Source organism: Stomoxys calcitrans, chromosome 2 (assembly GCF_963082655.1).
Source record: "Stomoxys calcitrans chromosome 2, idStoCalc2.1, whole genome shotgun sequence".
Lineage (NCBI taxonomy): Eukaryota > Metazoa > Arthropoda > Insecta > Diptera > Muscidae > Stomoxys > Stomoxys calcitrans.
Genome location: NC_081553.1, coordinates 173,525,285 through 173,547,929, shown reverse-complemented (window position 1 = coordinate 173,547,929; position 22,645 = coordinate 173,525,285). Strand labels below are relative to the sequence as shown.

The window sequence follows — 22,645 nt, the reverse complement described above, 5'->3', positions numbered from 1 at the left end:
AAATGATTTCTCTCTTTCTACAGGTATGGCTCAATACCTAGAGGAGTACCGCTGTCTCATATCCAACACAAGATGCTCGCTGAAACTGTGTATACGCTTCTTAGCACTGTCCCACGCTATGTGTGAATGGTCAGGCATACACACACGAAATTAAGAACTGTAAGAGGATAATAAATGTGGCTTTTATGGGCATGAGACCCTAAATCATCGGATCGGTCTATATGGGGCCTATATCAAGATATAGTTCGATTTAGCCCATCTTCGAACTTAACCTGCTGTTTTGTGTAATCAAAAAGAGCGTTTCAAAAGTGTTTTGAGAATTAGGAAAAACGGAAAAAATATCTGTGGGAGATAACTTTGAGGGGACAACATAGTTACTCTGAAAATTTTTAAAATAACGGTTATTATTGGATCAGAATTCAAAGCTAAACAGCACTTTTGCCGCAATGACAGGGATATAAATATGACGCGTCAATTCGTAAAAGCATGTTTCGTCTGGTATTAAATTGACCCCATATAATACCAATATTTGCCAATAACATGTATAAAACAAGTAAGAGCGTGCTAAGTTCGGCCGGGCCGAATCTTATACACCCTCCACCATGGATCGCATTTGTCGAGTTCCATGCGCGGTATCTCTTTTAAGGCAAGCAAAATTGGGAGATAGGTTTATATGGGAGCTGAATCAAGCTATTGATCGATTCCATAGACCATATTAGACACGTATGTTGAAGGTCATGGAAGAAGCCATTGTACAAAATTTCAGCCAAATCGGATGAGAATTGCGCCCTCTAGAGGCTCAAGAAGTCAAGTCCCAGATCGCTTTATACGGCCGCTATATGAGGTCATGAACCGATTTGAGCCATACTTCCGACAGTTACCGAAAGTCATAACAAAACACCTAATGCAATATTTCATCCAAATCGGATGAGAATTGCGGGCTCTATTGGCTAAAGAAGTTAAGATCCAAGATCGGTTTATATGGCAGCTATACCAGATTATGAACCGATTTGATCCATACTTAACACAGTTATTGAAAGTGATACCACACAGCACTTTCAAAATTTCAGTCAAATCGGACGAGAATTGCGCCCTCTAGAGGCTCAAGAAATCAAGACCAAAGATCGGTTTATATGGCAGCTATATCAAAATATGGACCGATTTGAACCATACTTAGCACAGACTTGCGCCCTCTGGAGGCTCAAGAAGTCAAGACCCAAGTTCCGATTATATGGCAGCTATATCAAAACATGAACCGATTTGGCCCATTTACAATCCCAACCGACCTACACTACTAAAAAGTATTTGTGCAAAATTTCGAGCGGCTAGCATTACTCCTTCGAAAGTTAGCGTGCTTTCGACAGACAGACGGACGGACATGGCTAGATTGACTTAGAATGACATGACGATCACGAATATATATACATTATGGGATCGCAGACGCGTATCTCGAGGTGCTACAAACAGAATGATGAAATTAGTATACCCACATCCTATGGTGGAGAGTATAATAATACCAGATGGTATTGACAAAGTATCGTCCTTTTTATCTGTTTTTTAACCGTTCTATTTAGGTTTATATGACAGCCATATCAGATTATGAACCGATTTGAACCATTCATGACACAGTTATTGGATATTGCACCCTGTAAAGACTCAAGAAATGAAGATCAAAACATAGACCGAATTCTTATCCGATGTGGCTGAAATTTTGCAAATGAGTAATTCTGTGACCTCCAATAGATGTACCATGTATGGTTCTAAACGGTTTAAACCCTGGTACAGCTCCCATTTAAACCGATCGTAGCATATAAAGCAATTCTTATCCTAGCATACAAAAATCCATTTAACATTTCTTATAATGACTTTCCATTATTCATGTTTAATTTCTGCCTATAAAAAGAAATCGTCCAAAAAACGTATCGAATGCTATCTATGGTAGAGGGTTTATAAGATTTGGAACTGTCGAATTCAACACACTTTTACTTATCTAAATAATTTGGTCAATACTTTTTTTCATTTTCAATGACATTGCATAATTTTTGTTCAAAACTTACGTCTAAAAAAACAAAAACAAATGCATCTTCCAATATTCAAATAAATGACTATACTTAACGTCAAGCTTTTCGTTATCGGTTCTATACAACAAAAGCGTGATAAGCTCGACCGGGCCGAATCTTATAAACCCTTCGCCATGGAAAAGAAAAGATTTGCTCTGCTATTAGAGCGATATTAAGATGTGGTCCGGTTCGGACCTCAATTAATTTATATGTTGGCGACCTGTGTAAAATGTCAGCCAATTCGAATAAGAATTGCGCCTCAAGAAGTAAAATAAAGAGATCGATTTATATGGGAGCTGTATCAGGCTATAGACCGATTCAGACCATAATAAACACGTATGTTCATGGTCATGAGAGGATGCGTCGTACAAAATTTCAGGCAAATCGGATAATAATTGCGACCTCTAGAGGCTTAAGAAGTCAAGATCCCAGATCGGTTTATATGGCATCTATATCAGGTAATTAACCGATTTGAACCTTATTTGGCACATTTTTTGAAATCATAATAATATACGTCATGCAAAATTTCATTCCAATCTTGTGGCTTAAGAAGTGAAGACCCAAGATCGGTTTATATGGCAGCTATATCAGGTTATGGACCGATTTAAACCATACTTGGTATAGTTGTAGGATATCATAACAAAACACGTCGTGCAAAATTTCATTCCAATCGGATTAGAATTGCGCCCTCTAAGGGCTCAAGAAGTCAAGGCCCAAGATCGGTTTATATGGCAGCTATCTCAAAACATGGACCGATATGGCCCATTTACAATCCCAACCGACCTACACAAATAAGTATTTGTATTTGTGCAAAATTTCAAGCGGCTAGCGTTACTCCTTCGAAAGTTAGCGTGCTTTCGACAGACAGACAGACGGACATGGCTAGATCGACATAAAATGTCACGACGATCAAGAATATATATACTTTATGGGGTCTCAGACGAATAATTCGAGTAGTTACGAATAGAATGACGAAATTAGTATGCCCTCATCCTATGGTGAAGGGTATAATAATCAAAACACCATAGTATATAACAAATTATGCTGAATAATTCATCAATGTGTAATCAATTATGTTAGCCACATCAATACGGGTTCTACCGCTTTTGATTTGTTATCGCTGCCCAGAATGTCACGTTTCTTTTTGCGATTTCATTGAATACTCCAACCTCCTGCTTAGTAATCTTAGAACACAGAAAAAATATATGGATCTAAATTTGACCGATTAAATATGGTTTTGACTTATAAAGAACATTTCAAACAAAGTGTTACTGCTTTAATAATTTTTGACACAGGAATTCGATTTCCTTTTTCTTGTATCACGGCAAGTGATTGGTAAACAAGGCATGCGTTGAACATATTTTTAATTGTACGAATAAAATTCTTATTTAATAGTTTAAATTTTGCATTGATCGAGATTATATTGTGTTCCCTTTCACACGTAACCATTGCGAGAGGAAGTGAGAAAGAGTCAAATATATGCCTCGTTTCGAGGCGTAGGTGACACGAAAAAATATCCAGAAAAATAGAAAATTTAGTTTTTTATCTCTCCATAAAATATTATTTATTTAGTTATATTTCAAAAGTAGAAAAAACAAGTAAAAAAGCATTTAGTTCGGCCGGGCAGAACTTTGGATACCTACCACTTTGGGTATATATGTCATGATCCGGTGAAGAATGCATAATTTATACCTTCATAGCAGCCTTATCGAAATATGGTCCGATTTAGACCAAATTCGACACGGATTTTGAGTGGTCTAATAAGTACAAGTCGAAGGCCCCAACACAACTTACTGTCCCAAATTTCGTCGAAATCGGACAATAAATGCGCCTTTCATGGGGTCAAACCCTTAAATCAATATATCGCTCTATATGACAGCTATATCCAAATCTGAACCGATCTAGGCCAAATTGAAAAAATTTGTCGAAGGGCCTAACGAAACTCACTATCCCAAATTTCAGCGAAATCGGATAATAAAAGCGCCTTTTATGGGCCCAAGACCTTAAATCGAGAGATCACTCTATATGGCAGCTATATCCAAATCTGGACCGGTCTAAGCCAAATTGAAGAAGTATGTCGAGTGGCTTAACAAAACCCACTGTCCCAAATTTTATCAAAATCGGATAATAAATGTGGCTTTTATGGGCCTAAGACCCTAAATCGGCGGATCGTTCCATATGGGGGCTATATCAAGATATAGTCCGATATACCCCTTCATCGAACTTAACCTTATAGACAAAAAAAGAATCTGTGCAAAGTTTCAACTCAATATTCTATTCAAATTAAAGTATTCAGGAGCAGAGTACGAATTTCATATTCTAAATTGGGTCCAAACAACTGGGGGGCCGCCCCATTCCCAAAACACCCTAAAATAGGTTTATTGCCCGAGCATGACAATATGGGACTCAAATGTAAGGTATTCGGGAGTAGATTGCGAATATAGTCAGAAAGAAACAATAGGCTCTACAATTTGTTCATATCGGAGGGTGGCGAACCCTCCCCCGTTACCCCAAAAACACCACCCAAAATCAAGAGTGGACCGATAAGGACAATATGGATATCAAATGAAAGGTACTGAAGTGTAGAATACGAATATGGAAGTCGCCCTAAACCCAAAACTTCTAAAAGCAGACAAATCGAACCTCCAAATGAAAGGTATTAGGGAGTAGATTACGAATCTGGTATTCAAAACCAGATCAATGTTTAGGGGGTCACTCCACCCCCTAAAAACGCCCCAAATGGACATATGCCCCATCATTTGAAACTCGGTTAGTTTGTTTCTTCCGTAGAAATAAAAACGGCTGAACCAATTTTCTTAAAATTTGCACAGATTGTGTAGGTTTTGTGGAAGGAATCATAGGTTACATAATTTTTAGATATTGGATGGTGTCTGACCCTCCCCTTCACCACTAATTCGCTACCCAAAACCAAAAGTGGACTGATAGGCACAATATGGGTATAAAATGAAAGGTATTGGAGACTAGAAAACGAATATGGTGTTAAATTTTTCCAGGTACCCAGCGGGCCGCTCTAAGCCCCAAAACTCCTCTAAACAGATATACTCGACGCTCCTATCATTATGAGACTCAAATGAAAAATATTCGGCCGTAGATTACAAAAACGGCTTAAAAAATTAGGTCCAGGTAATGGGAGGTCGCCCCAACAACAAATATCCCCAGATGGTCATATCATCCGACCATGGCTATATGGGATTGAAATGAAAGATATTTGGGAGTAGATTACGAATATGACTTTAAAATTTCCGTTCAGGTCTAGGTGCTGATTTTTCTCCTAAAAGTACGCAAAATAAGTTCATTGACCCATTATGACAATATGGGACTCAAATGAAAGATATTTAAAAGCAGAAAACGAATCTGATATCCAACTTTCGTGTTTGGGTGTACGCTCTAAAGCACCCCCCTAAACTGAACTTTATTCCCGACTATGGCAATATGGAGTTCAAATCAACGGTATTTAGAAGTAAAGAACGAACTATAAAGCACTTCTCATTACCCTAATACACCATATCTCGAAAATTGTTAATGGTTAATGGGGTCGGGTACATCGGGGGCCACCCAATACCCGGCTAATCGATATATAGTCCAATCACGACAATATAGGCCTCAAACGAAAGGTGCTTGAGAGAAAAAAAAAAATAATTTCATATTCAATTGTCCTAATCGGACGTATTTATCGACCTTTGCAATATTGGACTTATATAAAAGCTATTTGGGAGCAGAGTACGAAATTGATACTCACTTTTGAGACAAAGACCCTGGGGTCTCCTCCACCCTCAAACAGAACTTTTTTACCAATCATGCCAATATGGGGCTCATATAAAATGTATTCGAAAGTGGAGCACGAAGCTTATATTTACCTTAAGGGCCAAGTGTCTGGGTGGCAACCCCATCCCCGACATATCCCCTAAACCGGAAACATTTACCAAAACGGTATTGTAGGACTCAAAAAAAGGCATTTGCCCAGGAATCGGGCAGGGGCAAATATCTCACCCATCATTAAGTGCTTTCCGATTCAAGTTTAAACTCATTAATAAGGGACCTTTTTTTATTTGCCGAGTCCGAACGACGAGCCCCAGTGCGACACCTCTTATTATTTACATTATTGCAAATGTCGTCAGCGTTAAGATGGAATAACCACCGCTTTAAAATGTTTCCGAAGTTATCGCCAGGATGCGAAGGCAGACATTATAGGCGGACATAGGCTACAGTGTCACGAATTCGATATCTACATTCAGGGCGAAGTGTCTCCACCCTAAAAAGATATAAGAGAGTTAAAGAAGGCGCAGCGGAGCGGGCCCCGTTCGGCTAGTACTCTATACAAAACATGTCCCCAACAATGAAGAGATGTTCATTATGGAAACAACAATTTTTCTTATTTTTTTATATATTTATATTTTTAAGCAATTTAAGTCATGTTTTATACGCTATTAAAAGTTTTCATTTAAGTGAAAAATATAAACTATTTATTTTTTTTTTTTAAATTAATAAAAAAAGTCGCTTAAAAGAAAGAACAATTTCAAATAATTGGTTTATGGAATTCCTAACGACTTTAATTGAATTTTTGGGTTTACTGTAAGTCTAAATTGCAAAATTGTTTATCACCAATATAAATTCATTTATAGTACCGATTACAGCCAATTGAACGTACAAATTTCTTAATTGATCCTACCTTTTATTTTTTTCTGTGTAGAGAATCATAATTGGTATCTTTAGAATTTCATAATAATATTATTTTTTCACTCATCCGAAACCTTTTTTTTTTGGGGTTTAAAAGAAAACGAACAAGTATTTTGTGTGTTTATCAAAAGGTTGGGTAATCAGTTTCTAATTAGCAAAGCCACAAAACAGTCGACTTAGTAGCAATGACTAGTCAAACCAATAGTACGCCCAATCCCGTTCCTGCATGGATCGATGTGTCGTTATTTGAAAAAATTATAAAAGAAAACGTAAATTTATATAAAAATATTACAAAATTTGAAGTGAAGCCGGGATCGACGGCGGGAGAAAATTATGCTACCATTATATTGAAGATCAATGTGGAAGTGGAATTGCAAGGTAAGTTGGTAATTTGTTCACGCACACCTGATATGACAAACCTACTAGGAAGAAAGTGAAAACTAAATGTTTTGACCACAATCAAAGGTGGAGGGAAAAAAACGTCCAAAATATTGTGAAGATTGATTGATAAATGAATTTGTAACAGCTCTAAAAGTGTAAATCGGGTGGTACATATAAAGGGTGATTTTTTAGCTATCATCTTTTTGGCAACGCTGGTTTAAACATCTCACGCATGTTTCGTGTTTTGTTTCACTGTCAAACATCTTCAGTTAGGTCTATAATTTAACCATGAATCGTCATACAACGAACAACGATTGCAAATTATTGAATTTTATTATCAAACTAGCTGGTCAGGGCCCACTCCGCTGCGCCTTCCCCCACTCTCTTATTTTATAAGAGCTCTGTACTGGCAAGGTCAGAAAAGTTCTATCAGGTAGGCCCTTTCAGATATTTCGGCCCAATGTGGATATCATATTGGTGCTCCACTCCTAAATACCTTTCATTTGAGCTTTATATTGCAATGGTCGGTAAATAACTCCGGTATGGGGGTATATTTGGGGGTGAGGTGGACCGTCATATATCAGATTCGTTCTCCAGTCTCAAATTCCATTAATTTGAGCCCCATATTGTCAATATTTGTTTGTATTTCCATTTATCTGCGTCCCCCTTAGGTATCTCAACCTAAGTAAGGATTTCAAATCTTTGGTTTTTTTGTTATTATAAATAAACTAAATTTTAAATTGAATTTGAAAATAAAGTAAGGGAGGAGTCCGTCTTTGCCCCGAAAGTGGATATCAGATTTATACTCTACTCCGAAAAATCACATTTCAGCTACATATTGCTATAGTCGGTATATATATGTGGTTAAGGGAGATTTAGGTGAGGCATCCCTGAAGCACTTGGCCATAAAACAGATATCAAATTTAAGTCCCTTATTGTCATAATACACAAATATGTCCACTTTAAAGGGAATCTAGGGTGGGGCTGTGACCCACGCACTTAGACTGAAAAAATAACAGACTAGTGTTCTACACTCAAATTCTCCTTAAATGAGCCCCAATAGCCTTTCTTTTAGGGGGAGTTTATATGGTAAGATGACCGCCAAACACTTGACCACAATATTGGACAGTATTTTATTGTCAAATAGGTATTATTTGAGCCCCTTATTGCCATAGTAGGCAAACGTGGCCGGTTTAAAGGGAGTTAGGGGCCGGAACCTGAAATAATATCAGCATCGTGCTAGAGCACGATTTTGTTTGGCCCTATAATGTCAAGCATATTGAAAGTGGAAGTATATGAAAGTTTTACACTAATTTTTTTTTTTTTGTTTTGGTTATTTACTTTAAAAATCATATTTCAAAGCTACCACTCAAAAACCACATTTTTAAAGATCCATTGGTCCTCCTGTGTCTATCCCAATTCAAGAGTAAACAAGTAAAAGCGTGCTAAGTTCGGCAGGGCCGAATCTTATATACCCTCCACCATTGATCGCATTTGTCGAATTCTTTTCCCGGCATCTCTTCTTAGGCAAAAAAAAAGGATATAAAAAACGATTTGCTCTGCTATTAGCGCGATATTAAGATATGGTCCGGTTTGGACCACAATTAAATTATATATATGTTGGAGACCTGTGTAAAATGTCAGCCAATTCGAATAAGAATTGCGCTCTTTGTGGGCTCAAGAAGTAAAATAGAGAGATCGATTTTTATGGGAGCTGTATCGGACTATAGACCGATTCAGACCATAAAAATACGTATGTTAATGGTCATAAGAGAATCCAAATACAATTTTGCAAATTTTGCCCATGAACATTCCACTAAGGAACAGGGGCTAACTTCTCACATATCAATGAGTGCAGTCCGATTCAAGTTTTAAGCTCAATGATAAGGGGCCTCCTTTTTATAGCCGAGTCCGAACGGCGTGCCGCAGTGCGACACCTCTTTGGAGAGAAGTTTTACATGGCATAGTACCTCACAAATGTTGCCAGCATTAGGAGGGGAAAACCACAGCTGAACATTTTTTCTGATGGTCTCGCCAGGATTCGAACCCAGGCGTTCAGCGTCATAGGCGGACATGCTAACCTCTGCGCTACGGTGGTCTTCAGAGAATCCGTCGTACAAAATTTCAGGCATATCGAATAATAATTGCGACCTCTAGAAGCTCAAGAAGTCAAAATCCCAGATCGGTTTATATGGCAGCTAAATCAGGTTATGAACCAACTTGTACTTTATTTGACATAGTTGTTGAAAGTAACAATAACAAATCGGATAGGAATTGCGCCCTCTAGAAGCTCAAGAAGTCAAGTCCCCAGATCTGTTTATATGACAGTGTTAAGCTGACCAATGTTTAAGCTGAAAAATGAAAACACCCGTACGGTTTGGCTGTATTTTCAATTCTAATTTATTATGCCATTCAATCCTGTTTATATACTATCTTACCAACTAATTCTTAAACTACACTAAGCGAACAATCTTATCTTCCTTATTAGACGAATAACAACAGTACCTAATTACAGCGTCCCTTTTAAGTGATAAGCCGGTCATAAACTACCTAAGCGTCTTCCATATGCGCGGCAGGAAAACCCTAAACAATTATCGCTTGTAAACTCATTTACTTTATGGCTACATTAGATATGCATTAAGAAACCATAAACTGTAAAGAGATAAACAATCTCTATTGAAAGAGTAGGGATAAATGATCCTAATGACCTGAACTATTTTGATAAGAAAAGTATGCTTAAGATATTTTATTACTCCACCTTAAGATTATTCTAATGTATAGATTGTGTTCATATTTTTATGAACATTCTCCCGGCCGGCAAATAAACATTCTAGACCGTCGGCACCCCTGGGAACTGAATTGCAGCTATGCGCCTCTTCCTTATCTTTCCTCTTATGCATAGAATTATTAGAATTATTGATATTATTATAACTAAAATAAATGCCAAATGACCGGACCAATGATGGAACTCTAAGCCTCTTAATTTTATTCCTTCCTTCTTTAAATTGTCCACGACCTTCTTCAGTTGGTTGATCTCTTCGTGATGATTGACCAGTACATTTCCAAGGGGTTTTATGATTTCTCTTTCAGCCGGACTCACATCCTTCAAAAGAACTGAGGGAAATTTGGAAGATATCTCATCCTTTTGCTGATGGACCGCCACCAATGTGATTTGGTCTATCCTTGCCGCACAGTCTGGCTCTAGGACTAAAATACCTTGCTGTGGAAGCTCCATTAGGGTTTGCTGTTTGTCCGAACATTTCACGTGAGCTGTTGTGTTAGCAAATATCTTGAATAACCAGTTTGCCTTGCGTTTGAGCTGTATAAAATATGGACTGTTTTCTACTTCATCGTAAGTGCACTTCAAGTTTATGTGTGGCCTCAGAGGAGCTAACTCGCAATCATTTGTAGACGCATCTCTCCACGGAAAATTTTCTTCGCAAACAATTTCATCATCCAAGGTGCCTTTACACTCGTTCAACATGGCTTGCGTTAGATAGTGAAATGAATCCAATTCGAAATTGTACACTATATACGGTGCCTTTGTCCTCGCTATCATGACGACATTATTTCGTTCAAACGGTATCGGAATAACTCTGTATAGCTGCGATGACTGCCTATTGAAAAGAGGTATTTTCAAGTCGATTACCAACTGAGTGCCTACAAACATCCCATGACCTCTCATTAAATGCAACACCTCCTTCAGTTCTGCACCAGTGCTTTTACCGGGTAAAACATACTTCTCTGGTAGAGCATTACGTATTCTTATTATCTCAGACTGCAGTTGACTGGGACTCATGAGCACGGGGTGAAAGTGACCATTGTTCACTTCCAACAATACGTCGATGACCTCTTTCTGCGCCTCGTCACATTCTGTGATACTCTCGTGTATTTCTTTGGTGATTATAAAGAACCGAATTGATTCTCTATAAACGTAATAATTCTCGTTCATTGTGGCGCTTATGTTCTCAATTTTGCACTTCATTTCCGTAAAGTGCGAATTGACTTCATCTGTCGTTCTCTTTAGCAGATTGACCGTAGCATCAACTACAGATGTCTGCTTCCTTTCTAGTTCTTTAAGATCATGCTGGTTCGCTAATAGGTTTCTCACGTTGTTTTCCATTGCCACGCGATCTTCGTCGTCCATCACTCCGAAAACCCAATGTTGAAAAGAGCCTACGAACTTCAATGGAGCTCCTCTTTTCTGGCGTCTATCTTCTTTCATGAATAAACGATTATTCGCCTTTATTTTACTTATTTTGTATTCCATGTTCCTTATAACTGACCAGCACTGATCTTGAAATGTTTGGAGTCTCGGACATATTTCTTTTGATTTGTCCAGTAATCTTGCTGCAAGCTCCAAAGCATCCAAATAACTTCGCATTTCGAAATATATGACCATATTCCATGAAGATGATGACATATGGGTCTGTGATATCGGATCCAAGTACATTGCCGTGGAACTGTTCAGCTCGTGCACAAACGTAGCTTTAGTCGGCATCAACATACAAATGTTTACCAACATAATCATCATCATTGTGGGATTTCCCAGTATACTTGGTAATCGCCTAGTCGTGCTTAACTGCGCATTTTTCCGCTGCAAGTTTTCCATATTCTTCTCCTCCAATCTTTCATCTTCGTGCTCTAGCGGGCATAACTTATGGACCGGTCTCTTCAATTCCCCACTTTGTGTCTTAACCGTCACCACTCTTACCACTCCATCTTTGCCCGTATGTACTTCTGTGACTTTTGCTAGTGGCCACCGAGCTGGGTGAGTATCCTCATTTCGTAGTATCACCATTTGTCCAACCTCTAAATTCCGCTCTTTCTTTCTCCATTTTGTTCGATTTTGCATGGATGTTAAATATTCTTCCTTCCACTTTCTCCAAAAATGATTTTTTATTCGTTGTATTAATTTCCACCGGTTAACGCATCCCAAGTCTCCTTCATCGCTTTTCGCCGGAGCTTCTAACAATGGTCGCCCAATTAAGAAGTGGCCTGGTGTTATTGTGTCGACATCTTCCGTGCTGCTACTGAGTTCGTGTAAAGGCCTTGAATTTAGAACCGCTTCAATCTGAGACAGCACTGTGCTCACTTCTTCATATGTTAACTTCGTGTCTCCAATAATTCTTTTCAGGTGATGCTTCATTGACTTAACAGCTGCTTCCCATATTCCTCCGAAGTGAGGAGCTGCCGGGGGAATAAAATGCCATTTTACTTGTTCATTTTCCAAGATCGGCGCTACTTTAAAGTTATTTTTTATGGCTTCTACATAATCTTTTTCAAGCTGTTTTGACGCCCCAACGAAATTCGTTCCGTTATCCGAATAGATGTCGCTTGATTTGCCTCTCCTAGCAAAGAATCGTCTAAGAGCTGCTAGAAATGCATCCGTAGTAAGCTCGCTCACTGCTTCCAAATGAATAGCTTTAGTCACCATACAAACAAAAACAGCAACATAGCCTTTCATGGCTTTCGTTCCCCTAGTTTTGGAGCATCTTAGTTGAATCGGACCCGCATAATCAATTCCACAATGTTGAAATGGCTGGCTTATATTGACTCTGCATGCTGGAAGGTCCCCCATCAGTTGATTTCTTACTTCACCTCGATAGCGTATACATGTTGGGCAGCATCTTATACATAACTTTATTCTGCTCTTTGCACCGATAATCCAGTACTTCCTTCGTATCATGTTTTCCATCACCCTATTTCCTCCATGCAGTGTTTCGAAATGGGTATGTCGGATGATGTTTCCAGCTAACCTTGACTTCTGGATAATAATCGGATGTTTTTGATTATACGGTAATGTTGAATAATGAAGTCTTCCTCCGACTCTCATCACTCCAAGACTGTCTAACTGCGGGTGTAATAAAGCTAATTTGCTTCGGTGATCCACGGCTCCTGATACTTTTAATTGTTTTATTTCCGCTGGCCATTCTAATTCCTGGTGCAGTTTAATTATTCTCATTTCAGCCTCTTCTAGCTCGATCGCAGTTAAATGCTCTATTTCTGCTTTCGTTCCTCTCAATCCTTTAATAAACCGTAGTATGTATGCCATGACCCTTTGTTGTTTCTTGAATGACGAAAATTGCATAATTTTCTCATACACGCCATTCTCTTCCGCTGAAATTCTTGTCGCTGCTGACACTGCTAACTTCTCGTTTATTTTTGGGCCATTCTTGCTCACCTTTCACTAGCCATTCAGGCCCATCCCACCATATCCTGGTGGTTATTAATGTCTCGGGGGGAACGCCTCTTGATCCCAAATCTGCTGGGTTCTCTTTTGATTTAACATATCCCCATTTCGCTTCAGGGATTCGTTCCAAAATATCAACGACTCTATTTCTTATAAATTTGTCTTTATTTTTTGAGTTGTTTATCCATGCTAACGTGATCATGGAATCACTCCATGCATACATTTTTGCGGTTGATGTCAAGACCCTTTTGATCTTCTGAAGTAGCTTCGCCAGGAGGTGTGCCGCACATAATTCCAATTTTGGGAGAGTCTTTGCATTTTTAATGGGATTTACCTTGCTTTTTGCGGCCACTATTATTATCTTAGACTCAACCTTCAGATACACTACTGCTGCGTATGCCTTTTCGGACGCGTCAGCAAATCCATGCAGCTCTGCTCCACTAGATGGTGTTATTTGAAACCATCTTGGTATCTGCAAACTTTTCAGCGAGTGAAGACTTTGCGCAAATCTCTTCCAATCAGCGCTCAATTTTTCCTCCAATGGTACGTCCCATTCTATTTGTTGCCTCCATAAATATTGAATGAATAGCTTGGCAGTTACCGTTACTGGGGTCAGCCAACCCAATGGATCAAAAATCTTTGCCAGACTCGACAACGCCAATCTCTTAGTTACTCTATCTTCACCGCCTATTTGCATGTTGAATGTGAAGCAATCCATGGTTGGGTTCCACTGTAACCCTAATGTTTTCAGACACTCATCTTCTCGTATCTGTAGTACTTCATTTTCTTCTCTTCTGCTTACGGCACACAAAACTTCAGGGGCATTTGCGATCCATTTTCTTAAATGTAAACCGTAAGTTTCTAGCTCTTTCGATATTAGTTTTTGAACATCCCGGCACTCTTCCTTTGAATTTGCTCCTGTTAGCAAATCGTCCATATAGAAATCGTCCTTTATTCTATTGCCAATGCCCTGATTTGTACATCTCTTACCAATTTCTATAAGCGTCCTTATGGCCAGAAACGGTGCTGACGCCGTGCCATATGTGACCGTAGGGAGCTTATATTGTTGCACCGGCTCGGACCTACTATTTCTCCAGAGTACATACTGATATTCCTGGTCTTCCTCTTCTACTTTAATTTGTCGGAACATTTTTTCCACATCGGCTGATATGACGAATCTCCACGATCTCCACTTAGTAATGATGTCGAATATGTCCTTTTGTAGTTTGGGACCTGTATGAAGGATATCGTTCAGCGACTTTCCATTCGATGTTTTTGATGACGCATCGAACACAACCCTTACTTTAGTGGTAAGACTGGTTTCTCGGACAACCGCTTGATGGGGCATATAATACTTCGCTAGTTTTTTCGTCTCTACCTTCACCATGTGCCCCATTGATATTAGCTCATCTATCGTCCTTACATATTCTTCTCTCAACTCCGTACATTCTTCCAGTCTTTTCTCCATATTTAAAAATCTTGCCATTGCTCTTTTATGTGATTCTCCCAATACCTTGTCTTCAGCAAACGGTAACCTGACGACGAATCTTCCTGATTGGTCTACTCGTGTTGTTTCTTCATAGAGTTTTAAGCAATAATCATCTTCCATGATCGTTTCTTCGTCTTCTATCTCCTCAATTTCCCAAAATCGCTCAATAGTTGTGGTAGCAACATACCTTCCGCTACCTTTTCCAGGCCTCATTAGTATTTTTCCAGACAGGATCCAGCCAAACTTCGTGTTTTGTGCCACAATCGCTTCATCATGACGAACTCCTCCCTCCAATATTTGTGGGAAAAGGTCGGCCCCAATTACCATATCGATTCTTTCAGATTTGTTGAAGTTTGGATCGGCCAGATTAATGTTCTTCCATCTTCCAATATTGTATTGGAAGCTATTATCTGGATGAGCTGATGCTAGTTTCGGCAGGACTAGTGCTTCCACTTTGATTTTAGTGTTGCTGACAAATCTAGGTCTTATTTCCATTAGTACTTTAGATTTTGCCATTCCCACCATGGTTTCTCCGAGACCTCGTAGTTTCACCTCCGTCTTCGTCTTTGGTAGTTGTAGTAGCTGCGCTGCGTCTTCCGATACCGATGTTATTTGGGATCCTTGGTCAATTAAAGCCCTTAATGTTACGTATTCTCCATGTAAAGACTTTACACGAACTTGGGCGGTAGCCAGAAGAACATTTGTTGCTGAGTTTGTTGTCATTGCCTTCGTGTTGCTGATTCTCTCCAAATGGATTAGTGTGTTATGACTCAATCCGCACTTCTGACATTTGCTATCACTCAAACACCGCTTATCTTTCCCGTGTTTGAGACATTTGAGGCATAACTGCGCTGTCTTTACCCAACTATATCTCTCGTTCGATGACTGTGCCGCAAATTTCCTACAAGCAACAATATCATGCCCATTAAACTTGCAGAATCGGCATTGCTTCTTTTCCGCCATTCCAGATCTATCCTGCGGCTTAAATAGTCCTGGTACGAATTGTTTTCTGCTTGTTGAAGCCTCCAGTGCTTGATACTGCTGTTCCAGAAAGTCCAACACATCTGCCAGTCTTTGAATCTCTTTAGATTTTTTTACATTTTGCTCATACTGAATAAGCCCCTCCTTATCGAGTTTACGTATGATAATTCGGGCTAAAATTGGATCCGCATGGTCTAAAGGAATATCCATTGCTTTTAAAGCATGAATACTCTCATTCACGCTGTCTAGCAATTTTCTTAGACCCACCGCCACTTGGCTGTTTATACTTGGGTGATCCAGAATCTTGTCCACTAGTTTCGTGAACAAAATTCTTTTATTATTATATCTCTTCTCCAGCAATTCCCATGCTGCTTTATAATTTGCGTCTGTGACTTGCAGATGCTGAATTAAACGGAAGGCATCTCCTCTTAAATTCGTTTTTAGGTAGTACAGTTTTTGAACTTCGGATAATTGAGAGTTTCCATCTACCATTTTCTTAAACAGGTCATGAAAGGAATTCCAATCCTCCACATTTCCATTGAAGCATGGAATCTCTATCCTTTTTAATTCCACAGTCTGTGATTCTTCTTTCAAGCCACTCATCTTTACAATTATATTTTGTATTTTTGTGTTCATTTTTTCTTCTATGTCTTCCAGTTCTTCATCCACTTCTTCCATTCCATGTTCTGTGGTTAATTCCAAATGAAGCCGCTTGATGTCGTCGAATTGTTTTTCCCACATAGACTTCATATTTTCTAGAGCATATATGGAGACCCCAGAAATATCTGCTTCCATGGCATCGGAAAACTTCATGATCCTTCTGCGGAATTGAGACAGCACTGCATTTTTTCTCTCACTATTGGTATGTGGGGTGGCTATGGTCAATTCCTTCAACGCTGCTCGCTCTTCTACTTGCTGGGTGACTTCTCTCTTCTTCTCATATAATTGCTCTTGTAGCATCTGCTCCATTTTCTTTTGAAATATCTCCTGCTGTCTCTTCAGTTGCTCCTGCTGTGTTTGAAATTGAAGTAGCATGTTTTCCTGTAATGCCCGAAATTGTTCCATTACTGCTCCTTGGTTCTCTTTTTTCCTTGCACCCTTTTCGTGCTCAGTTGTCGTTGTAGGATTTGTCAGCAGCGCCAGCTCCACTTTTTCGCTTCCGGTTTCCTCATTTTCGGGCTCCTCTCTAATTTGTTGCATGTGTTCCTTGCATTTTTCATAGGAACTCTCAATTCTCTCCCAGATGTTGTCCTTGAAGTAGACATCGCTATTCGGCCCAAGTTGCTCTAATTTATAATTATTTAGCTTTGCTTCCTCCATTTTATTCTCTAGCGACTTGGACGTACTTTCCAATGTAGCCTTTCTGAACTTCTCCGTCTTTAGTTTTCCAGAAATCTCAATGATTTCCTTAAGGATTTTATTTTGAATTTTGTAAAGAATATGTCTATCTGCCGACATTTTTATTATTTGTTTTTTTTTTTTAGTATTTGCCTTTTAGCTGTTATTAATTGGTTTTGTTTTTTTTTTTTTTGATATATTTTTTTTTTTTAATTTTTGTTTTTGCCTTCTTTTTTTTTTGGCTATTTGTATTTTTTTTACATATATATTTTCTTAGCGCTGTTTTTTTTTTGTAGTTGCCTTTCTTCTTGGCTTTTTTGATTTTTTTTTTTTTTTTTTTGGCTTTATATTTTAAGGAATTCCTTTTCCTGTTTTATTTTTGATCTGTTTTTTTTTTTTAATATTTTTTACGGCCGCTGATTTTCTATCGGGTTCGAAGGACCAATGTTAAGCTGACCAATGTTTAAGCTGAAAAATGAAAACACCCGTACGGTTTGGCTGTATTTTCAATTCTAATTTATTATGCCATTCAATCCTGTTTATATACTATCTTACCAACTAATTCTTAAACTACACTAAGCGAACAATCTTATCTTCCTTATTAGACGAATAACAACAGTACCTAATTACAGCGTCCCTTTTAAGTGATAAGCCGGTCATAAACTACCTAAGCGTCTTCCATATGCGCGGCAGGAAAACCCTAAACAATTATCGCTTGTAAACTCATTTACTTTATGGCTACATTAGATATGCATTAAGAAACCATAAACTGTAAAGAGATAAACAATCTCTATTGAAAGAGTAGGGATAAATGATCCTAATGACCTGAACTATTTTGATAAGAAAAGTATGCTTAAGATATTTTATTACTCCACCTTAAGATTATTCTAATGTATAGATTGTGTTCATATTTTTATGAACAGACAGCTATATCAGGTTATGAACCGATTTGAACCATACTTGGCACAGTTGTTGGATATCATAACAGAATACTACGTGCCAAAATTCATTCAAATTGGATAAGAATTGCGCCCTCTAGAGGCTCAAGAAGTCAAGACCCAAGATCGGTTTATATGACAGCTATATAAGGTTATGGACCGATTTGAACCATACTTGGCACAGTTGTTGGATATCATAGCAAAACACGTCGTGCAAAATTTCATTTCAATCGGATAAGAATTGCGCACTCTAGAGGCTCAAGAATTCAAGACCCAAGATCGGTTTATATGGCAGCTATATCAGGTTATGGACCGATTTCAACCATACTTGGCACAGTTGTTGGATATAATAACGAAACACGGCCTGCAAAATTTCATTCCAATCGGATAAGAATTGCGCACTCTAGAGGCTCAAGAAGTCAAGACCCCAGATCGGTTTATATGGCAGCTATATCAGGTTATAAACCGATTTGAACCATACTTGGCACAGTTGTTGGATATCATAACAAAACACGTCGTGCAAAATTTCATCCCAATCGGATTAGAATTGCGCACTCTAGAGGCTCAAGAAGTCAAGACCCAAGATCGGTTTATATGGCAGCTATATCAAAACATGGACCGATATGGCCCATTTACAATACCAACCGACCTACGCTAATAAGAAGTATTTGTGCAAAATTTCAAGCGGCTAGCTTTACTCCTTCGGAAGTTAGCGTGCTTTCGACAGACAGACGGACGGACATGGCTAGATCGACATAAAATTTCTCGACGATCAAGAATATATATACTTTATGGGGTCTCAGACGAATATTTCGAGTAGTTACGAATAGAATGACGAAATTAGTATACCCCCCATCTTATGGTGGAGGGTATAAAAATGTACTCTACTACCAAAGACCTTTTATATTCTATCCTGATCGTCCTTCATATATTTTTTTTAATTCCTCTTTTTTGGGTGGGATAGGACTTTCATCTGAGTATAATATATACTCGGTCGTCCTACATGATAGTTTGGTGTTGTTTTTATTGGGAAGAACGGGTCGGTCTTCCCGACGCTAAGACCCAAATGACAATTTATTTGAGTCTTTTAATCTCAGGATCTACATGTCCGGTTGAACGGCAGGACAGAAGGACGTGACCCAGATACTTTAATGCTTATATCAACATAAGACTCGAACTTTACTGTCATAGACCATTCGTTAAATTCCCATACTTACCCGATCGCACTACACGTCCTATTGAAGGGTATTTAGCGGGTGCGCCGGTCCCAGACTCAGTCCCAATTGTGTACATCAAATTCGTAGGCAACTCCCAAAGAACTTTCTTTTTATAGCCATTTTGTGACGTAGGACATACATACCCGTTTAAGGGGGTTTGTAGTTGGGAAGGCCCCGTAGACACCTTGGACCAAATTCTTATTCTAATTCTTCACAGATAGAAATCCATCTTGGCCCAATTGATAATTTAGCCCTGTCTATATGGCAGCTATATCTAAATCTGGACCGATCTGAGCCAAATTGACGAAGGTTGTCGAAGGGCCTAACACTACTCACTGTCCCAAATTTCAGCGAAATTGGATAATAAATGTGGCTTTTATGGGCCTAAAACCCTAAATCGGCGGATCGGTCTATATGAAGATAGAGTCCGATTTAGCACATCTTCGAACTTAACCTGCTTATGGTCAAAAAAAAAAGAGTTATGGGTATATAGTCGTCACCGCTAGACTTTTGCCTTTCCTTACTTGTTCTAAATCTTTTTCCAAAAATTAATCTTCTTTTTGTCTTTATCAGATGGATCATCAAAATCAATGTCTTTCATGGTTAAAACTTGCCACGATTCAGATATGATACGTGAAATGCTCAAGTCGCACAATATGTTTGACGTCGAAAAAGGCATGTATGATGACATTGTGCCAGCCTTTGAAAAACTTTATGCCGATGCTGGAAAGCAGGTCAATTTTGGTCCCAAAAGCTATAAACTGGACACCCAAGAGCTTTATGTGCTACTTGAGAATCTATCACCACGAGGTTTCAAAAATGCCAATCGACTAGAAGGTCTGGATATGGATCACACAGAATCTGTCCTAAAGAAATTGGCACTGTGGCACGCAGCCTCTGCAGTTTATGCAGAGAAAATTGGCCAATATGAAGATAAATACTTGTACAGCATGTTTCGAGAGGAAACTAAACCCATGATGCGAATGGTGCAGGAAAAATTCACAAATACCTTCATCGATTGTGCCAAAAGCTATTCGAACTATGAGGTGTACCAAACAGACATGGTAAGTCACTATAGATTGAAAATATGTAGGAACCAAATGTAATAAACGTTCATTTCTTTTTTAAAGGAAAAGTTTGGCAAAGAGGATACCGTTGAAGCCATGTATCGTATTACCAAATTTACTCCCAAGGAATTCAATGTGCTGAACCACGGTGATTGTTGGTGCAACAATATTATGTTTCAATATGATGCCTTTGGCAAAATCAAAGAAACTTACCTCATTGACTATCAAATGCCCAAATATGGCACACCTGCCCAGGATCTGTACTACTTCATATTGTCCTCTACTAATTTGGAAATCAAATTAAAGAAGTTCGATTACTTCATTAAATTCTACCATAGTCACTTGAGTGAAAATTTGAAATTGCTTAAATACTCCAAGCCTATACCAAAGCTTAGCGAGCTGCACATAATGCTTTTCAAATATGGCTTGTGGGGTTTATCATCTGCTGGCGGTGTGATGGGAGTAGTACTCTTGGACCCCACGGAAAATGCCAATCTCGACAATTTCATGGGTGATGGTAATGAGGGAGATGCATTCAAGCGACTAATGTTTAGCAACGATCGCTATCGCAAGCATATTGAGGCCATACTACCTTGGCTACAAGACCGTGGAGCCTTCTGCTTTTAGAATTTGTACCTGTTATTTTATTTACGCTTATATATTAATTAAATTTTTTATAATTACATTTATTTTTTTTTTTTAATTATTTTGCCATGTCATGGTGGCTAGTGTTAATGCATACTACAAAAATATCTGTTAATAATTGTTATCACATATTTTAAAATATAAACTAAATATGGCTAGAAAGGCAAATTTATGAGAAGTGACTGAAGACAGTTCGACAAAACTATGCATAATTTTCCTAATATTAATTACATCGATAAGCGATTTAGAAGGATGGGTGTATATTCATTTCGTCATTCCGTTTGCAACACATCGAAATATCCATTTCCGACCCTATAAAGCATATATATTCTTGATCAGCGTAAAAATCTAAGACGATTTAGCCATGTCCGTCCGTCTGTGTGTTGAAATTACGCTACAGTCTTTAACAAGTAAGAGCGTGTTAAGTTCGGCCGGGTCGAATCTTATATACCCTCCACCATGGATCGCATTTGTCGAGTTCTATGCGCGGTATCTCTTTTTAGGCAAACAACTAATATTGAATAAGAACTGTCATACTATTGGAGCTATATCACGTTATAGTCCGATTCGGACCATAAGTGAATGCTGAACATTGTAGAAGTTATTGTTTGATATTTCAGTTCATTTGGTTAAGAATTGCGCCTTGTAGGGGCTAAAGAAGCGCCCTCTAGAGGCTCAAGAACTCACAATCCAAGATCGGTTTGTATGACAGCTATATCAGGTTATGGACCGATTTGAACCATACTTGGTACAGTTGTCGGATATCATAACAAAAACGTCGTTAAAAATTTCATGGTACAAACAGAATGGCGAAATTAGTATACCCATATCCTATGGTGGAGGGTACAAAAATAGAGATATTGAGCTGAAACTTTGCACAATTTCTTTTTTTTGTCCATAAGCAGGTTAAGTTCGAAGATGGCCTACATCGAACTATATCTTGATATAGCCCCCATATAGACCGAGCCTCATTTATTATCCGATTTTGCTGAAATTTGGGACAGAAAGTTCCGTTAGGCCACTCGACAACTTTCTTCCGATTTCGCCGAAATTTGGGACAGTGAGTTTTGTTACGCTCCTCGACAACTTTCTGCATTTTGACTCAAATCGGTCCAGATTTGGATATAGCTGCCATATAGACCTATCTCTCGATACAAGGTCTTGGGCCCATAAAAGACGTACTTATTGTCCGATTTAGCCGAAATTTGGGACAGTGAGTTGTATTAGGCCCTCCGATGTAATTCCTCACTTTGGCCCAGATCGGTCCAGATTTGGACATAGCTGCCATATAGACCGATCTCTCGATTTAAGGTTTTAGGCCCATAAAAGACGCAATTATTATCCGATTTCGCCGAAATTTATGACAGTGAGTTGCATTAGGCCCTTCGATAATTTTCCGAAATTTGGTTAAGATCGGTCCATATTTGGATATAGCTGCCATATAGACCGATCTCTCGATTTAAGGTTCTGGACTATAAAAGGCGCATTTATTGTCCGATTTCGACGAAACTTGGGACAGTGAGTTGTGTTAGGCCCTTCGATATCCCTCTCCAATTTGGCCCAGATAAGACCGATCTCTGGATATAAGGTTTTAGGCCCATGAAAGGCGAATTTATTGTCCGATTTCGCCGAAATTTG

General features: G+C 38.7%; 1 protein-coding gene across 1 annotated transcript; it reads left to right on the top strand.

The window, feature by feature from the left end:
- Positions 1 to 6,929: 6,929 nt before the first annotated feature.
- Positions 6,930 to 21,048, top strand: LOC106087275 (uncharacterized). Its single transcript, XM_013252264.2, has 3 exons — positions 6,930 to 7,136; positions 19,869 to 20,359; positions 20,426 to 21,048. The coding sequence occupies exons 1-3, from the start codon at positions 6,944 to 6,946 to the stop codon at positions 20,987 to 20,989; spliced, it is 1,248 nt and encodes a 415-aa protein (XP_013107718.2). The 5' UTR covers positions 6,930 to 6,943; the 3' UTR covers positions 20,990 to 21,048.
- Positions 21,049 to 22,645: the final 1,597 nt, after the last annotated feature.

Excerpts from the sequence above, each read along its gene's own strand:
- LOC106087275 (XM_013252264.2), top strand. The coding sequence starts at position 6,944 with ATGACTAGTCAAACCAATAGTACGCCCAATCCCGTTCCTGCATGGATC. Across the intron at positions 7,137-19,868 it reads TGTGGAAGTGGAATTGCAAG|ATGGATCATCAAAATCAATG; the intron begins GTAAGTTGGTAA and ends TGTCTTTATCAG. Across the intron at positions 20,360-20,425 it reads AGGTGTACCAAACAGACATG|GAAAAGTTTGGCAAAGAGGA; the intron begins GTAAGTCACTAT and ends TCTTTTTTAAAG.